This window comes from Bombus impatiens, unplaced genomic scaffold, assembly GCF_000188095.3.
Source record: "Bombus impatiens unplaced genomic scaffold, BIMP_2.2 scf_0136, whole genome shotgun sequence".
Classification (NCBI taxonomy): Eukaryota; Metazoa; Arthropoda; class Insecta; order Hymenoptera; family Apidae; genus Bombus; species Bombus impatiens.
The window spans coordinates 1408855-1424399 of NT_176555.1; the positions used below are offsets into that span (position 1 = coordinate 1408855).

The following is a 15545-nucleotide window of genomic DNA, read 5'->3' on the forward strand; positions in this document are numbered from 1 at the left end:
CGACGGCCGTCGGTGGTGGTCAGTCGGCGTGGAATGAAGTTGGCCCGCGGGTTAGGTTGGGTTAGCCGAGCCGGAGTTGCAGCATCAGCGGAGAGGGACGAGAGGGCAGAGCGCGCGAGCGAGCGAGCAAGCCGCCGAAAGAGGGGAGAGAGAGGAGAGAAGAGCAGAGAACAGAACGGAACAGACCGGAGTAAGCGAGCATTGGTGCGAGCGAGAGGTGTCGAGGGGCGAACCGACGAGGGAGAACGAGATACGAATAGTCAGAGAGCTGGAGAAAGGGGAAAAGAGAGAGGGAGAGAGAGAGGCGTAAGGCGTAAGTCTGCCCTAGTCGCTCGCTTAACCGTGCAGGAGGTGGCGCCAATATAACCCGTACTCCACCTCCGTCCGACAAAGAGCTTGCGTATACCTGTATGCGCCTGTTGGTAGGCCATACCGCCTACTGACTACCGTATTGCAGGATTTGCGTCCGTGCCGCCTGTAATTATTCCGATTTCACTTATATTCCGTCATACCCGATGTTTTTACGTCCTTCGTTTAACCGCTGCTCCCCTCGATGTACCTTTTCCCGCGCGTCTACGCCGCTCGGAGAACGTGACTTTGTACTTCTGCTTCCAGCCTCTGTGTGGGTTAAGCGAACAAGCTTCACGATTCCGTCTACGTTTCCGCGATGACATCTTAGGAAATGTAAATGACGACGCCCTCGCGTCACGGTAATCGTCCTCTCTGTGTCATTCCGATCGGTCAACCGAACACACAGGATATCGATGCGCGCTGTAAATCTCCTGACCGGCGATTAACACTTTCTTCTACCGCCCAGTCGTTCTTTTCGACTAACGTATATTGCGTTACTTATCGCAATTACCGCAATTCTCCATTTCCTCGAATCGATCTGTCGACACGGGGACAGAGAACGATAGTTCGCTGGCGCCGATAAACGATCGTTATCCATGATCGAACTGCCCTTACCTTTCACGTATACCTCCCGGTAATCGGCGACGACGTGGGCGGCGTAGCGGTCTCTCTGAGACAACGCGAACCTCTTGCGTGAACTTGCAAAGGGTGCCCTGTGATCGTGAACGAACGTCCTCTCAAAGAGCCGGATGTTCCCTCTTCCATGTCTCGATCAACCATCGCGAGTGCGTGCCATTTGCATTGACATGTTCCTGTCTTTAACCAGCTCGTTCGTACCTGTAAATTTACATTAAACTTAGATTTATATTTTTCAATTCAAATAGAACGCAGTGAAAAAATGCGCACATCCTATCCGCATTTACGCGAAGCATATATTTTACGCGAGTGCACTGCGCGCATAAACATCAGCCTATGATACTTTGTCTTCGAGAACGTCTTCCACTTCCTCGTTGCATCGAGGTAAGATTTTTCACGGGAACTCTTCGTGACTGGTTTCGTAATAAGCTCGCAGGTGGGTTGAAAAAAAAACGTTAATTGTACCTGTCGTTATCGTGCGTCATCCACTGTTTACTATGCATTCATATTGTACAGAAGTCGTGGAACGCGAGAAATACTTTACGAGAGTAGATTAGCGGTTTAGCAGGCGCGTTATTACACGCTGTCACCGGCGCGTTGCCTGTAACTTTTTCCAGCGTTTCTTGCGACGTTCGTTACTATGCACGACAAATTGTAATACAGCCAAGAAGAGCGATTCGCGCGATAGGTGCACACTCGTTTCGGAAACGCGTGCTACGTTACGCGAGCGTAATGACGGTTCACGTACGTCAACGAAACCCTATATTTAGAGTTTCACACTTTTTACCAGCGATACTCACCGGTAGCACCAGCACGAGCAAAGCGTTGGACAGATTTTTCGCGAGCTTACAACTTGACACATATTTAACGCGTTGTCCGGCTGTGTACTCTTTGATAGCCACGAATACTTTTCCGCTGTTCGCGCAAGCTACACGGCAGTGCGCGACTTAACACGAGCGAGCGCGCGAGTAACGAGACGCGTACAAAAGTAAAGAAGAAAGAACGAGCGCGAGGACATCGAGCAGCAAGCTGCAGTCGAACGAAGGGTTGGAATGCGATATGAATGCGTTAATGCGTCGTTACTGACAGCGACACGAATCGTTGATAGTATTTTCGGCCCTTCTTCGTACCCAGTGTACCCACCACTGGTACCTCGACGTTCATACAGTCAGCCATTGCTTCACTTTTTAATTTCTTTTTTGTTTGTTTTGCAAAATTTCCCCCCATTGGCGGGACGCGTTTTAATTTGACTGCTACCGTTTGCGTCGACTGGCGTACCTGGCTTAAAATTCTACTAATAGTCGCCACTTGGCAGTCGCTATTATCGCGCGGACACACTCTGAAATAGCACGGGTTGTCACATCGATGTCAAAGATTGATCGCAACAGACTGTGACATTCTCGTGGAACGTCGGGGCATCGATAAACGCAATTGCTGCCACATTGAAAACTCTCCGAATGACTGCTCCGATCGTTAGTCATTTTGAAAAATTCTCCACGATATTTATATTTCGGATAGTTCTATTGGGATGCCGCGTCGTTTAATAAAAAATTAATAAATAGAATAAACCGTCGACCGTGCTTTTCCTCTAAAATAGGACATGTATTTATACGAGATATTGATCTATGATCGCGTGTTAAATGTTTCGTGTGAAACGTTCGGGCAAACAGTCGGTCAATTTCCGTGGTATATGTATTGCCGAATAAAAAATGCGGAGCTATTAGCCGCGCCAAGGTATACTTTGCTCTTTTCATGGACCTCTAACCACCAACGACAACGCGACCCCGTAGAGTGTTGATCGAGCCCTCGACTTTGTATGCACGGAAAGCCGCTTTACGACGTCAACGAAGGGGACACGCGCGCTTCGGTTGGATACCAGCCATGATAATATGTAATGCCTGTATAGAGCCAAGTGCTCGATCGCGAATCTTTGAAGTCCGAACTGGCTTTTCGCCGACAAACCGGAGCCGCTACGATCAAGTACTAAAAATCATCCGGTAAAACTATGAGAAAGCCAAACATACAGCTCTCGGTGGTCATACTCGCGGGCATCGGCTGCTTCACAGTCCTTATATTCGTTCTTTTTTTGGTACGTGGAACGAGCGTATATACGGGCGAGCACCTGTGGCCACTTTAAACGATGCCGTGGTAAACGGTAGTCAGGATAGATTGAACGGTCCGATAGGGTTTTAGCTCTCTTCTTTTGCAGTGAGGATCGGGACTCGCGCTTTAACCCCTCGACTCATTAGAGCCCATAACTCTGTTCAGCGAAACGTTTTACGTTGGCTGCCGTGCGGTATACGTAGCCACCGAAAGGAAGCTCGATGCATTATACCGTATCTTAGCTTGCGACGCGTATCTCTCATGTTTCGAACGAAATTTATTCCTCGAACGTAGAGTTACGGACTCGTTAGCTGTGTACATTAATCGCGATAACTGTTTCAGAACTGAATGATCGGACCTTAATGTATAATGCAGCGTATAATACCGTAATAATTGTACGGAATCGACCTCGACGGACGTGACGTTCGACCACTGGCTTCACTTTTTTTCACTCGTCTCCTCGAAACACGGTTTTTAGGCGATCGAGACGACGAGTTCGACTAGATACGCGCTGGCTTTGTTGTCTGTTATTGCCGTTTTTCCCGCGGACCTCCCACTGTCCTTCTAACGAGACCACCAAAGGTACCGGGAGTAAAAACCGTGCAAGAAACCTGCCAAAGTACGCTCTTTATACGGGATGTTTTATATCGTAGCCAATTCGAGTGAGTGCAGTCGCTCCAATTATGGACGAATATATAAGTCGCTGCTGTTGGATACGCGCTACCATTGCGACCCTTTATATGGCAAAAACGATAGAGAGCGCGAAGTCCGTCATCGGGTTCAGGTCGAATTTACTGTTACACGTCGGCGTTGCTTGCCATCCGTGGAGAGGACAGCATGATCTAGAAGCTGTTTTTTGCCAGCGACGCGAGCGCATTTGCACCTCCATCGCGCGTTTCTTAGTTCGTGCGTGCATACACGCGAGTAACTCACGACGTCCCTACGTAACGTTCCTCTGGAATCTTTGACAAAAACCGAGCTGGCGTTAGTTCTCTCGTTCCGCCCCGTTCTCCTCTCTGCGAGATACATACGTTTCGATAAACCACAACAGGAAAAGCATTTCATTCGAAAAAAAAGCTAAAAATGGAAAACGTAGACCCTTTATCGCGGTTGTTCTTTCGCGAATAGAGTCGATTATGCGAATAGCTCGATCGAGTAACAACCGTGCTACATCGATGGATCTGCTTCGCGGTTTGGTTTTGTTGCACGAAAACCAATGGTATAGTATACCATATCCAATACTTTCATGTATGGGGTGTGGTTATACGAAATACAACGGTTCGTTTTCAAACTATACTTCTATTCGAAAACGAGTAGCTTTTGTTGCGGAACAGAGCCTACCGAAATTTTGACATTACCTATTTGCGTTTTACGTAGTCGTTGTTAGAATTTTTGAAAAAAAAATGGGGACACGAGTTGAAAGTAGAGTTAAACGTGTCTCGTCTGAATAAACTTGTTGTCGAAAACGCTTGGCATTAATAAAGGCACACCTTGTATGCGAGCAGGATTCACGGTTACAAAGGAGCAAGTGTGCGTTGAAGTAACGTTTCACGTTGGTCGAAAGTAAAAGAAGTTGGCGGAAACCATACATTACATAATGAATTCTTGTACACGCTCGGATAAACGTGTACAGTAAAAAAGCATTCCCCTGTTGCATTGTCCAAGAATTAATTAAAATGGCGCGAGAACAAACGGGTTGGGAGAATTATAGGGAGGGTGGGGAAGGGGAAAGAAAAGAAGCTTGCGGTTCTCGTCGGAATCCCAGCGGCGACATATCACTGGGCGGTAGATCACACGAACTCTTTTGCAGTTTGCACCAGACGGATAAAGCGCTGCAGCGGCTGCAGGCTCGCGCATCTTTTACGTATGCACGAGCATAAGCATAACGCAAGGGAACATGGGTAGATGATATCGTGGATGCACCTACGGGGCCACGGGGCGTCGACGCGATTCCTTTGTCCTCGTTCTTGGCCGCTCGTTCTTCTTGCTGCAACCGCTTCGCCCCCGGACGACCTCTTGGTGCACACATTTTGTTCACGGAAATACCACGGCCAATCTCGTGCATCAATCCTGCCGGGTTTAGAATTGTATCAAAGAACACGCTGCGTGTTGGCTACCGCGGTCAAAAGATTACCATCTGATCTCCACGAGATCCCTGATATTGTTATTTGGCGTGGTAAACCATTTTTCCCTTTTCTCTGCAGAGACACAAATCCGTATCCTCGCGGTTGTAATTATTTTAATCGAGCCGATCTCTGATCGTGATGATCCTTGTAAAGCGGTGTTACAGAATACGCTTAATGCGCGTTCATGGTCGTGTTTAACAGCATTGTCATTTCGGCGAAACGATAGCAACCATTAACAATACTTGAAAACTTATGTATTTAACTCGTGAATCGTTTGTCCGTTGCAAAGTCTTACGCGGATCGAGCTCAATCATTAGTCGTCATTTCATTAGAATATCGTCGATAAAAGGGGTTTAATTATAAAGGCACCACGACGCTTCCTGTCCGTGGACACGCATATGCGTGCCGCACGTATACTCCGTCCCTTCTAGTGTTCTCCCTTCGTCTTTTGTGGCTTGTATATATTTTTACACACGGTAGGTGATTAGTAAGGCCATTTTCTTCATTACAAAACATTGCTGCGAAGAACTGTTCTCATTATAACTCCGCGATTATCTGGATAATCTTGTTCAAGACTATACGTATTATGCAAATCATAGACTTTCTTCTTTGTCTGTCGTATCCAGGCATCGTGATGATTATATCAACACCATTAAAAGGCTTGACTATCCGATCTTGTTATAAATTAAGTAACTTTCGCGCAAGATTTTATCGTCGCCTATCTTTTTTAATATCTCGTCACAACAAAACGTCAGAGTGCGTGTTCCTTTTAATGTCGAATAATAGATGTGCAATCGAGAACGTATAATTTTAACTTACACGTACGATAACCTTGGGTCCCAAGGTACTGATCTTAATGGCACCCTTGGTTAGTTAGTAGTGCTTCTCATTTCAAATATACATACAGCAGCATTTATTGTATCATTGTCTAGTTGACGTGAATTATGGCACCAGTCTTAATTTTAAGTTATACGTTTCGTGTAGCGTGTAATTAAAAAATTAATAGTGGTCCGTTTGATTCGAACTTGTAAATGTATCAGATAACGTAACAAAAGTCAATTACTTCATCGACCATCGTCGATGCGTATAGCAGCACTTAAATCGCAGTGTTTAAAGTTTAAAGCTCTATCTGGCTGTGCACGGTTATTCACATTAGTTTGTGCGACGGGTTCGTCAGCCGGATGTTTGCATCGATGGAATATAACGCGTCGGGCTGCTAAAAGGTTTTACGAATCGTCTATTTGCGCGGGCAGAATCAAATATCTAGTTCCATCGACGGTTAATACGTTCGGCTCCGAAGTGAAAAATCGGTTTTCGCGTGGCCGCTGGTTTTTATGTACGTGTATCGCGACATGGGATGCGAGCTAGCAGCTGGATCGCGCGTTACATATTCCATCGCGTCCTACACGATTATAATACAATTAAATTGACTGCTATTATGTGTTATGCATGAGGAGTAACGATTGCACTCGTTACTAATGATGTTAACAATTTTTTTTGTGGTGCAATATGATTACAGTTCGTTAGTACATTATTAAAGGAAGAAATTACACGTTGCGTTCATGTATGCATTTTCACGCATACATAATTTTTATTTGCATTTTTAAGTAGCAATTAGACATCGCTCACTTGTTCCAATGACGTACAATGCGACGGAAGGTTTTCACGATACTACCATCTACAGTATATTAATACGTATTAGACGTATATCTTTTGGTTAGCTATATTGGATTTAGAAAAATTACGTATGTATCAGTTGTCTTCGATTAACAGAATCGGAGTTCAGTTGTAATGCGTTCTGAATTCATTGCGTGTATCGTGCGACACAGAGGTCGTTTTTATCGACAGCACAGCGAGGCAGTGAAGATAGTGGCGCTGCTGTGCCGACCAGTAGTGACAAGATGGCGACGCCCAGTGAACTGTCTATCGAAGAGATTCGCGAATATTTATTGGAAAATGGGGGCACTGCTCGTAATCACGATCTGGTGAAGCACTTCAAGAAGTTCCTAACGGATCCGGAAACACGAGGTATGTTGAAAATCTGATATACGACGTAGTCGAATCACTGTCTCACTTTCGCAAGGTGTGACCCTGATGTTACACGGTGTGCTGTGTGTAAACACGGGCAGATCTTAATACTCGTCACACCGGGAGTCAAATCTAACGATACTTAGTGAATATTGCGCAAATTTACATTGCAGTCGAGGCACGAAATCGGTTCAAGGAGTATGTAAACACCCTGGCTACTATAAAGAACGAAGAGGTGCGTCATCGAGTAGCAATTTCCTTCCGCCTTGACAGCAGCGACTTGTTGCACGTTTTGCGACGTTGCCGGTTTTTCCAATATGTACTTCGCGCAATTGTTGGAAAATGAGGTTATCTAGGAAGCTTTTTTCTCCAAGATTTTCTTACTATTTCTTATCGAACACTGCGTACTATATATATCGTCGTAAAGCGTACTAGGTATTCTTTTTATTTATACAAATAAAGTTGCAAGAAAGCTAATGTTGATGTATAACGTTTAAAATATTCGAGTGGTAAATTCGCAAAACGTAATACTTATGTTCGTTCATGCTGCAAGGTCGAGTCTATCCACGCATCATAAAGAAATTGCTCGTGCAGGGTGAAAGATATTTGGTTCTGAAGAAGAAGTATCGTCTAAATTCTCTGCAACTGACGTCTCCGGATCAAATCGGATCACCTATTTCCACTGCCGACATATCTACCCCGGTTTCTCCGTTACGAGTCCCGCCACCCTACCGGTCCCCACCTCCCGCACCCCTCAGTCCGCCGGCGAATAATACGAACGCACATCGCGAGGAGTCGTGTTCGAATTTCTCCCGCGAAGAAGTCGCTATCAGTGCACAGAAAAATGGCGTTGATCAAGTCGAGACCGGATTTTCAACATCGTCACCTCCCGTACCGCCACGCCGTAAAAGTCAAGATAAGATCAAGATCGAGAATAAGGAGAACGTGGACAAGAATAAGGGAGGATCAGAGGCTGTTATCAAGGTCAGTATTTGCCTTATACAAGTAAATGCAATAAAAAGAAACGTGAAATTTTATTCGGATTATGTATCGTAAGAGAAGGCGAGGTGCGGTATCATTTGGTCAAGTTTAATTAACTAGTTAATTAAGAGGATATCAATTTTTTCATGTTCTGACTGAGATTCGTTTATAATACGGGAATCATAACTCGTTAAGCTATACAAGTGTTTGATAAAAGTTCACGTTTCTCGTACACACGCAAGCCACGTAGTATATGTTCTGCCTATAGTGTCCTGGTTGTGGTCGTATATGTAAATAAGTGTGCAAACGATAAAATGGTTGAACACGTTTTCGCTTTATCGGGTAATTACCGAGGCCAGATAATTTTGGTATTATTGCGCAATAGTGTTGCGTGTACATGGTTTGGTTATGTAGAAAGGTGTTCATGGTTACAGTAAATGTCACTTACGCGGTATGATAGCGTACGCAGCACACTCGACACTGGTGTTCCTCATCCTCTATCGAAAGCTTAACGTCCTTGCATAACGACACTGGTGTCCTCGTCATGAATAATCGAAAATCTTATTTTCACAACTGTCATTGTTCTCTCAGTTATTTAGCATGCTTAGATACCACGAGTATTGATGTGTTGCTTTAATTAGTATTGTAGCATGATAGTATGACATAGATAAGCACCTCTATTTAGCGTGTATTAGTCTCGTCGAGTATTTATATGTTAGCACATGGTTTTTTGTCACCCTTTCTGTGTTACTCTGTTGCTGTTTCGTTGTTGGTTCCGCCTTTTATCAGTAGCTGGACGCAGCGTTACGTGTTACTATTCTCTGAGTCTTGACAATCCGAGATATTAAACATGCAGGAAGATGAGGCCGTCGCGACGAATCCGGGCTCAACCGAGCAATTAAGCTTCCGCGAGCGGATGCAACGTTTCAACCGGATGGCTAGCGAAACCGATCTCCAAGGCAGGCCTAACGGCACTATCACACCTACTAAAAAGCGATCTGACAAGGTAACCGATAATCTAATAATTTTTTGCCTTTCTTCCTCTTAAGATGATCAGCGATGTTCGCCGGAGCATTTTTCTTTCATCGTCATAATACTAGAGTCGAGGCAATTATTTTGCCGTTCTTTCATAAAATTATATCCGGTGGCCATTCGGTTCATTGACTAACAAATTTGCCGCTTCACGATACATTCCGCGCTATAAGGTGCGCCTTGATAACTTCCTAATCGCGATTGGTAATCGAGGGTATGAAATAACGGAGCAGAGCGATTGCAAAACTTGAACGAGTCGTACGAGTGTAAGAACTAGCACGTGGCAAAAATAAAAAAATACTCAAAGGTAAAGAACTGAGAGACGAAGCGTAGTAATTCCGGGAATAATGGATATTGATGTCTATTATTAATTTCATACGATATATTCGTTTGCACGAAGTTAATTATTCGAGAGTGCGTGTATATTCGTGTATACACGAGGTACGTTTTAAAACAGTTATTAAACATACAAACGGCGTAATCATGTGGCTAATTCTCTGACGTATCCCTCGCTTCGTATAAGATATCGACAAATTACTTTGCTCTAACAGAAAGCTTATATTATCTGACTATGATCTTCACGCGGATGTAATTCATGTGAGAACACGTATCAAGCAGCTCCTCAGTTATAAATAAGTATCTTTTATTTCCTCGAGATAAGATCGGTTAATAACACAAGGTGTTCTTAAACGTTTTGCTTTCAAATCATAACTACCCATCTGCTGCCGTTTCACGTTTGACACTGAGTTATCGGAGAAAAAGCGAACGATTCGAAGCGACCATGGTGGACAGCCGGCTCTCGATATATCGAATAATCCACACGCAAGGATATACCTCCTTTTTTTTTATTTGGCGAAGAAGGGATGCGGTGCGTACAGGTCTGACCGCTCATCTTGCATACCGAATAGACTACTAAGAATCCTTTTCTCGTATCCTTTACACGCGCGCCTCCCGCCAGTCAGCTCCTTTGCATCTTTCTCTATCTGCTCTCCCGTCGTTCCACCCTCTCGCTTTGTCTTTCTTTCTGTTTCTCATCTCGTCTGTCGCTGTTCGTGCGCCGTTTATCGCGGCGAGCAATATTCATCGCATTTGAATATCCTGCGGGCGGTATCTCGCGTACCGATCAGGATGTTGCGTCGATGTTGCCGTAAATCATAATTAGCCGCGCCTGAAAATTAAAAGTGGAGGAGGCAGACGCGGCGGGAACGAGAGGATCCTTTCCGCCGCGGCCGCAAAGCTTGCACGATCACCACCGCTCGTCCTTTACGCGCTCGATCCTCCATCATAATTTCGATATGTTTATCGTGCCGAACGATTAAAAGGATCGGCCACGTGGAACCCTTCGTGGCAATCGGAAGAAGTTCTGATCGTGCTCGCAATGCTCCAACGTTGCACAACTCGCCGACGAAAACATACCGTAAGGACCTCGACACATGTACATATTCCCAAGAATTTTCATATTCATTGTATGTATGTATATTGTGGAGGATCGTGGAACAATAGATTATTGTCTGGGTCGCCTACAATTCCGGTATTTAGATTGTTCATTCTCCGAAAGAAACTCTAAAAATCTGTCCGTTTTATGAGAAAGATTATCCGATATCTCTAACGTGTAAGCGATGTAAAGTCAACCGGAAATACGAATCGTTTGGAACGCAGTGATCGTTTATGTTTCGCTCGCCGCAAAAGAGCTCACGGGTGGCGCGTGGGCCCAACGATAATTATTTATTATTCAGCTGTCATCATCTATTTGTGGCGGTCCGTCTTTCATGTACGAATCCAACCGGCCGGTTGTTAATTTTTATTAGTCGTGAGCGTGGATAGGGTTTCGGGACATGCCGAGAGAATCCTCTCGCCTCCGGACATCCTGTAATCTCTTGGGAGCTCTCTCGAGAGGCAAGGCGTCCGCCGGGTCGGAGCTTTCTTTGCTGTAATTATCATGCAGCATGGCCATGGTATTCCGCCCTCCGCATCCTTAATGAGCCCTTCGTCTAGCGTTGTGTCGCGTGCCGCGTCGTTTGCCAGCCGGTCGTCGCATCAACACGTTTCACGTAATTTTCCGTCGTGCTTTCTTCGAAAGCCTCGTTATAGGTCATTGAATGCAGCCGTGGCTACGTGTCGACGAATGATTATAGCACCGTGACGTCGACGATTAGGGTGAGCCATGGGAATCGTGACCGAGAGGGCTCTCACATGTTTGGAAATACATTTGTCTTTAAAACGACGGTAATTTTTATTTGCACGAATATCTTCTTGGTGTGGGTCTTGTTGATTTATTTATTATATGTATATATTAGAAACGTTTTTGTGCCATCTATTTGTTTGTTTACTTACTCTTCCATTAGTTGGTTTACGTGGTAGTTACTGATCACTTAATGATCATATTTTACTTGTAGCCTGTGTGTATAGCGGATTTATAGAAACAAGTCAGATTTGAAGCAGAACAATTTACTTCCGAGTTACTAAAGTGTTTCGTAACTCCTCGTTCGCGCCAAAGAAAGGAAATATTAAAACGATGCCACCAAGTTAATGCGGTTATTCGTAGTCATCGGGCTTCGGGGCTACAGAGCCCTGGCTCGTTTTTATGTAAATTCGCTGAAAATGTGGGTGGTAAAGAATACTATTAAGAGTTGTATCTCCGTGAGAATTTTCGTAATCGTATGTATATACCTTGCTCTTTTCACAGAATACAATATCCGTTGTAACGGGGTGGTATTCCGACGGCGTTAACGCTACGTTGAAACTTTATGCGTCCACGTCGGTCTGGTCATCCAACGGGAAGAAACGTCGTTTGTTTTTCGATGATACCGCGCTTTCTTCCGCAACGTACGCTCTTGAATGCTCGCGGGCGGAGTGGCACGCGGAACGAAGCAACAAGAAAGCTGCTTTTACTTCGACACTTGGAGGAGGACGCGTTCTAATTAGGATCACGCGTGTTCGCCGCTTCTACGGTGTAGTCTTGTCGGTAGTTCGTCCTTTCCTGGAGTCGGGAGAAAGAGCGAGACCGTGCTAGATACTCATCGTAAAGGTACCTAACACGGGCATGCCGAACTTGGAATTTCTCTCGTATAGTTCCGCATACATTAGGGACCTTCTAGGTGAAACTTGCAGGGTAGTTTGCCTCCTGGCAAAAGGAGCGAGCTCTCGTCGAGGGCTGCGAGGCGTTCGGCGTACTGAAGGACGAGCAGCAGCTACGCCGTGGCTGGGTCGAGGGTGTAAACCGCACAAAGTAATCTTACAGAATGTATATGCAAAGAGGTTCACCGACGTAGAACGGGCGAGGCTCGAGGGGTGGGGAGAGCACAGCTTGCATGATCCCATCCGCGACAACATCGACAAGACACCCCCAGAGGCAAACTTACCTCATAGTTCGAAGACTCTTCGACCTTTGCACGCTATCATCGTCTTTGCGATGCTTTTTATCCCAGTTACGAGACCGTACTTTTCTCCCGGAATTTAATCAATAAGCGCCACGCGAAACGGATACGATATTACCTGGGCGATGATATCGACGTCGAATTAGGGAAAGTATTACGTACACCGGTGAAATATTTTCGTCGTTCTTTGGTTGGTACAAGTTTGGGAGACGTTATTAATGGTTCATTGGTTCTTGACACGCCACAGATAGACTGATATCGTGGAACCTTGGTAAAAGTAAATTGGTTTATGTCCCGTTCTCTTAATTAAACGAATCGAGTCGATCTCCAGTGACAAATGATCGCGTTTCATAAATAGGAAACTTGCTCTTCTCTATTAGGTCTCTCTTTCTTTTTATAATCAAATTTAACGTGATACATAGATAGGTCGAATATCACAGATATTTAATTCACCAGGAAATATTCCTTGATAGATTGTCGATTCTATGATAGTCAGACACCGATAAAATTTAATAACCGGTCCAGATAATTACAAGTCGCGTCGAAGGGTGGTGGGGTCGTTCGACTGGGTAATAATTTATCGGCAAACAAGAATATCGAGATCGGCGGACGCGACGATGCGCGACCCAATTTCCTTGACGCCATCGAGCGCAGGACAAATTCACCCGTACCTTCCGAGATACACGGCGCACCAATATAAACAAGCTTGTCTACAGAAGTAGTTAGCACCTACTGTTCCCCATGTAACAGTGCTAGATACGCCTAACAGGTCTGCCGACATTTATTCCAGCCTATTACGAGTTAATCTTGGAAGCATACATAGCGCGCATTATCATTTAAATTGGTGCCGTTCTACACGCGCATTAAATTTGTTTGCTTAACGGTCGCCTCGTGCCGTACGCCCTCGCGCTTCCGCAGGAATTTTTAATGTCTTCATGCGAAGGTGATCGTACACTGATGGAGAGGTGACGAAAAATAGCTGTAACCCTGCTATTTTTCATTTTGTGTGTATCTCTGAATAAAGATACCTATTAACTATACCTTATTCGTCTGACTCGTCTTCTCAAACATCGCAATGGAGATTTTATTCGTTTTTTGTTCGATCAGAAAACGTCAATAGTCGTCCATAATTAGCTTCGCTAGGACGATCAAAATTTGATAAGCTACTAAAAAATGCAAGGACATTTGTCGTAGTAGAAACCGACCGTAGTAGAAACTGTACCGAGTCGAATCGCTTGATTTCTTCGTTTCGTACACACCATTCACCGGAGACTAAGTACCTTCGTCGGCGGGTGTCCGTCTCCCGTTGTGATAGTCAGAGAATGCGTCGAAAACTGATTGTGACTGTCACGATAGCGAACGAGTCTCCACCCTTCCGGGTCACGTCGTTCTTGGTGGTCCGGTTATGGGACAGGGATTTCTTTTTTACCGCCTAAGCGTAGGTCCGCTCGATGACCTTCCATTGACAAATTGAACGAATCTGTGTTCGGTCGACGTGGAAGCTATCAAACGAATTATAGAAAACGAAGATTCTCACGCAGGATAGAAGAAAGGGAGGAAAGAAATTATAGCGTTTTGTTTCGTGACTGTGCGTATTGTAATTCATCGTCCTTATAACAGTTCGTCCTTTATTTTTACCAAAGACAAGGGAGACATACATTGTAAATTCATTAGAAAGTTTTGAGTCAGGCCGCGTCTCGTGGTCATGAGTGTCTGAACAAATGGTTGTCAGTAGATCGAAGGAGGCGTAGTTCTTACACGACATTAGCCGCAGATAAAGGCAGATACTGTCTCCAATCCTGAAACGCACGGCAGGAGCGTAGGTATCTTCTTACTGATCGACCGGATGAAACCGGGGAATGACCGATCGAGCGATGGCATTCCTTTCTGCTTGGAAGGCAGAACATGGATGAAGACGCGTAATTTGTTATCGGCACTGTAAAATGCATTCCACAGTCGCAGGAAAGAAGGGTGCGGATCGTTGCGAATTCCGATTACACTTTTCAGTACACACGTTATATTGAAATATTCAGATTAATTTCTGGAAATCGTCGAATGTCTTATTAACAAACGTTCATTCGGATGAAGAATGTAAGAATTAAGAAACGTTTCTTTCCATCGAATGTGTATTCTAGCCTGAAGATACTTTATTTTCCATTGTGCTTCCGTTACGTTCTACAATTTCTCCTGGAAATATAACCCAAACTTAGGTATCTTCTGTCAGCTGAACGACCGTTATTTTATCTTCGAATATATCGACGATCGGGTTCTCGCTTAAACGCCTTGTTCCCTGGAAGAAGCATATCTGTTGGAAGTTAATAATGTCTCTTTCACCGTCCGTGTAGAGAAACCGATACGGTTGGTTCGCCCTCGGTTCGATCTCTCAGCGAGTCTCGCGAGGTCGTCTCCATGACATTCCGGAGTCCTTTCTTTCAACCGATACAAGGACGATATCGTCCGATGCGAATCTTTCTTCGCCGCGAGGATAATCTTCCGTTAAACGGTGGTGCCTCGGTGGCCGCGAGGACCTAAGCTCGTACTTTATGCTAGTCCGTGGTACCGGTAAGCCAGGAGTGTACCTTATCAGGAATCTGAGTCGCGCAGTGAGCGGCTATTTGTATTCATAAGTCCGCGGGAGGCCGGCGCTCGCTCCTTGGGCCCTGAGTCCCGGGGCCCGTCCTAGCTTCCATTGGGTGCACACCGTTCCCCAGGGATATCCGACCGTAGCCTGGCATCGCTCGGTCGTGCTCGAAGAAAATGGGAGAACGATGGAGAAGCAGAACGGCAGAGGGCCACGTCATTCAACCGAGGCGCCCTTCTCGCGGACATCTTCGAACGGCCAAAGTTCCACAGTGTGCGTGTACGTGTGCACGTTCTTCTTGGTTGCTGTGTATGCCGCGTGTCGGAGAAT

General features: G+C 45.2%; 2 protein-coding genes across 6 annotated transcripts in view; one reads left to right on the top strand and one right to left on the bottom strand.

Moving 5' to 3' along the window:
• Nucleotides 1–6: 6 nt before the first annotated feature.
• Nucleotides 7–2163, bottom strand: LOC105680338. Its single transcript, XM_033319151.1, has 4 exons — nucleotides 2118–2163; nucleotides 1175–1188; nucleotides 967–1085; nucleotides 7–490 (listed from the first exon to the last, which is right to left on the bottom strand). The coding sequence occupies exons 1-4, from the start codon at nucleotides 2161–2163 to the stop codon at nucleotides 337–339; spliced, it is 333 nt and encodes a 110-aa protein (XP_033175042.1). The 3' UTR covers nucleotides 7–336.
• Nucleotides 2164–7084: 4921 nt separating this feature from the next.
• LOC100746372 (ankyrin repeat domain-containing protein SOWAHB) overlaps nucleotides 7085–15545 on the top strand; it is a 116958-nt gene continuing 108497 nt past the window's right edge. For all 5 annotated transcript variants that reach the window (XM_033319166.1, XM_033319168.1, XM_033319167.1 and 2 more), the window contains exons 1-4: nucleotides 7085–7244; nucleotides 7418–7479; nucleotides 7839–8228; nucleotides 9082–9231. In XM_033319166.1, the coding sequence (XP_033175057.1) occupies nucleotides 7118–7244; nucleotides 7418–7479; nucleotides 7839–8228; nucleotides 9082–9231 (729 nt within the window). In that variant the 5' untranslated portion in view covers nucleotides 7085–7117. The remainder of the gene's footprint in view (nucleotides 7245–7417; nucleotides 7480–7838; nucleotides 8229–9081; nucleotides 9232–15545) is intronic.

Coding starts and splice junctions, on each gene's coding strand:
- LOC105680338 (XM_033319151.1), bottom strand. CDS start 2,163: ATGGCTGACTGTATGAACGTCGAGGTACCAGTGGTGGGTACACTGG. Junction 491..966: donor CCGGGAGGTATACGTGAAAG/GTAAGGGCAGTT, acceptor ATATAAGTGAAA/TCGGAATAATTACAGGCGGC.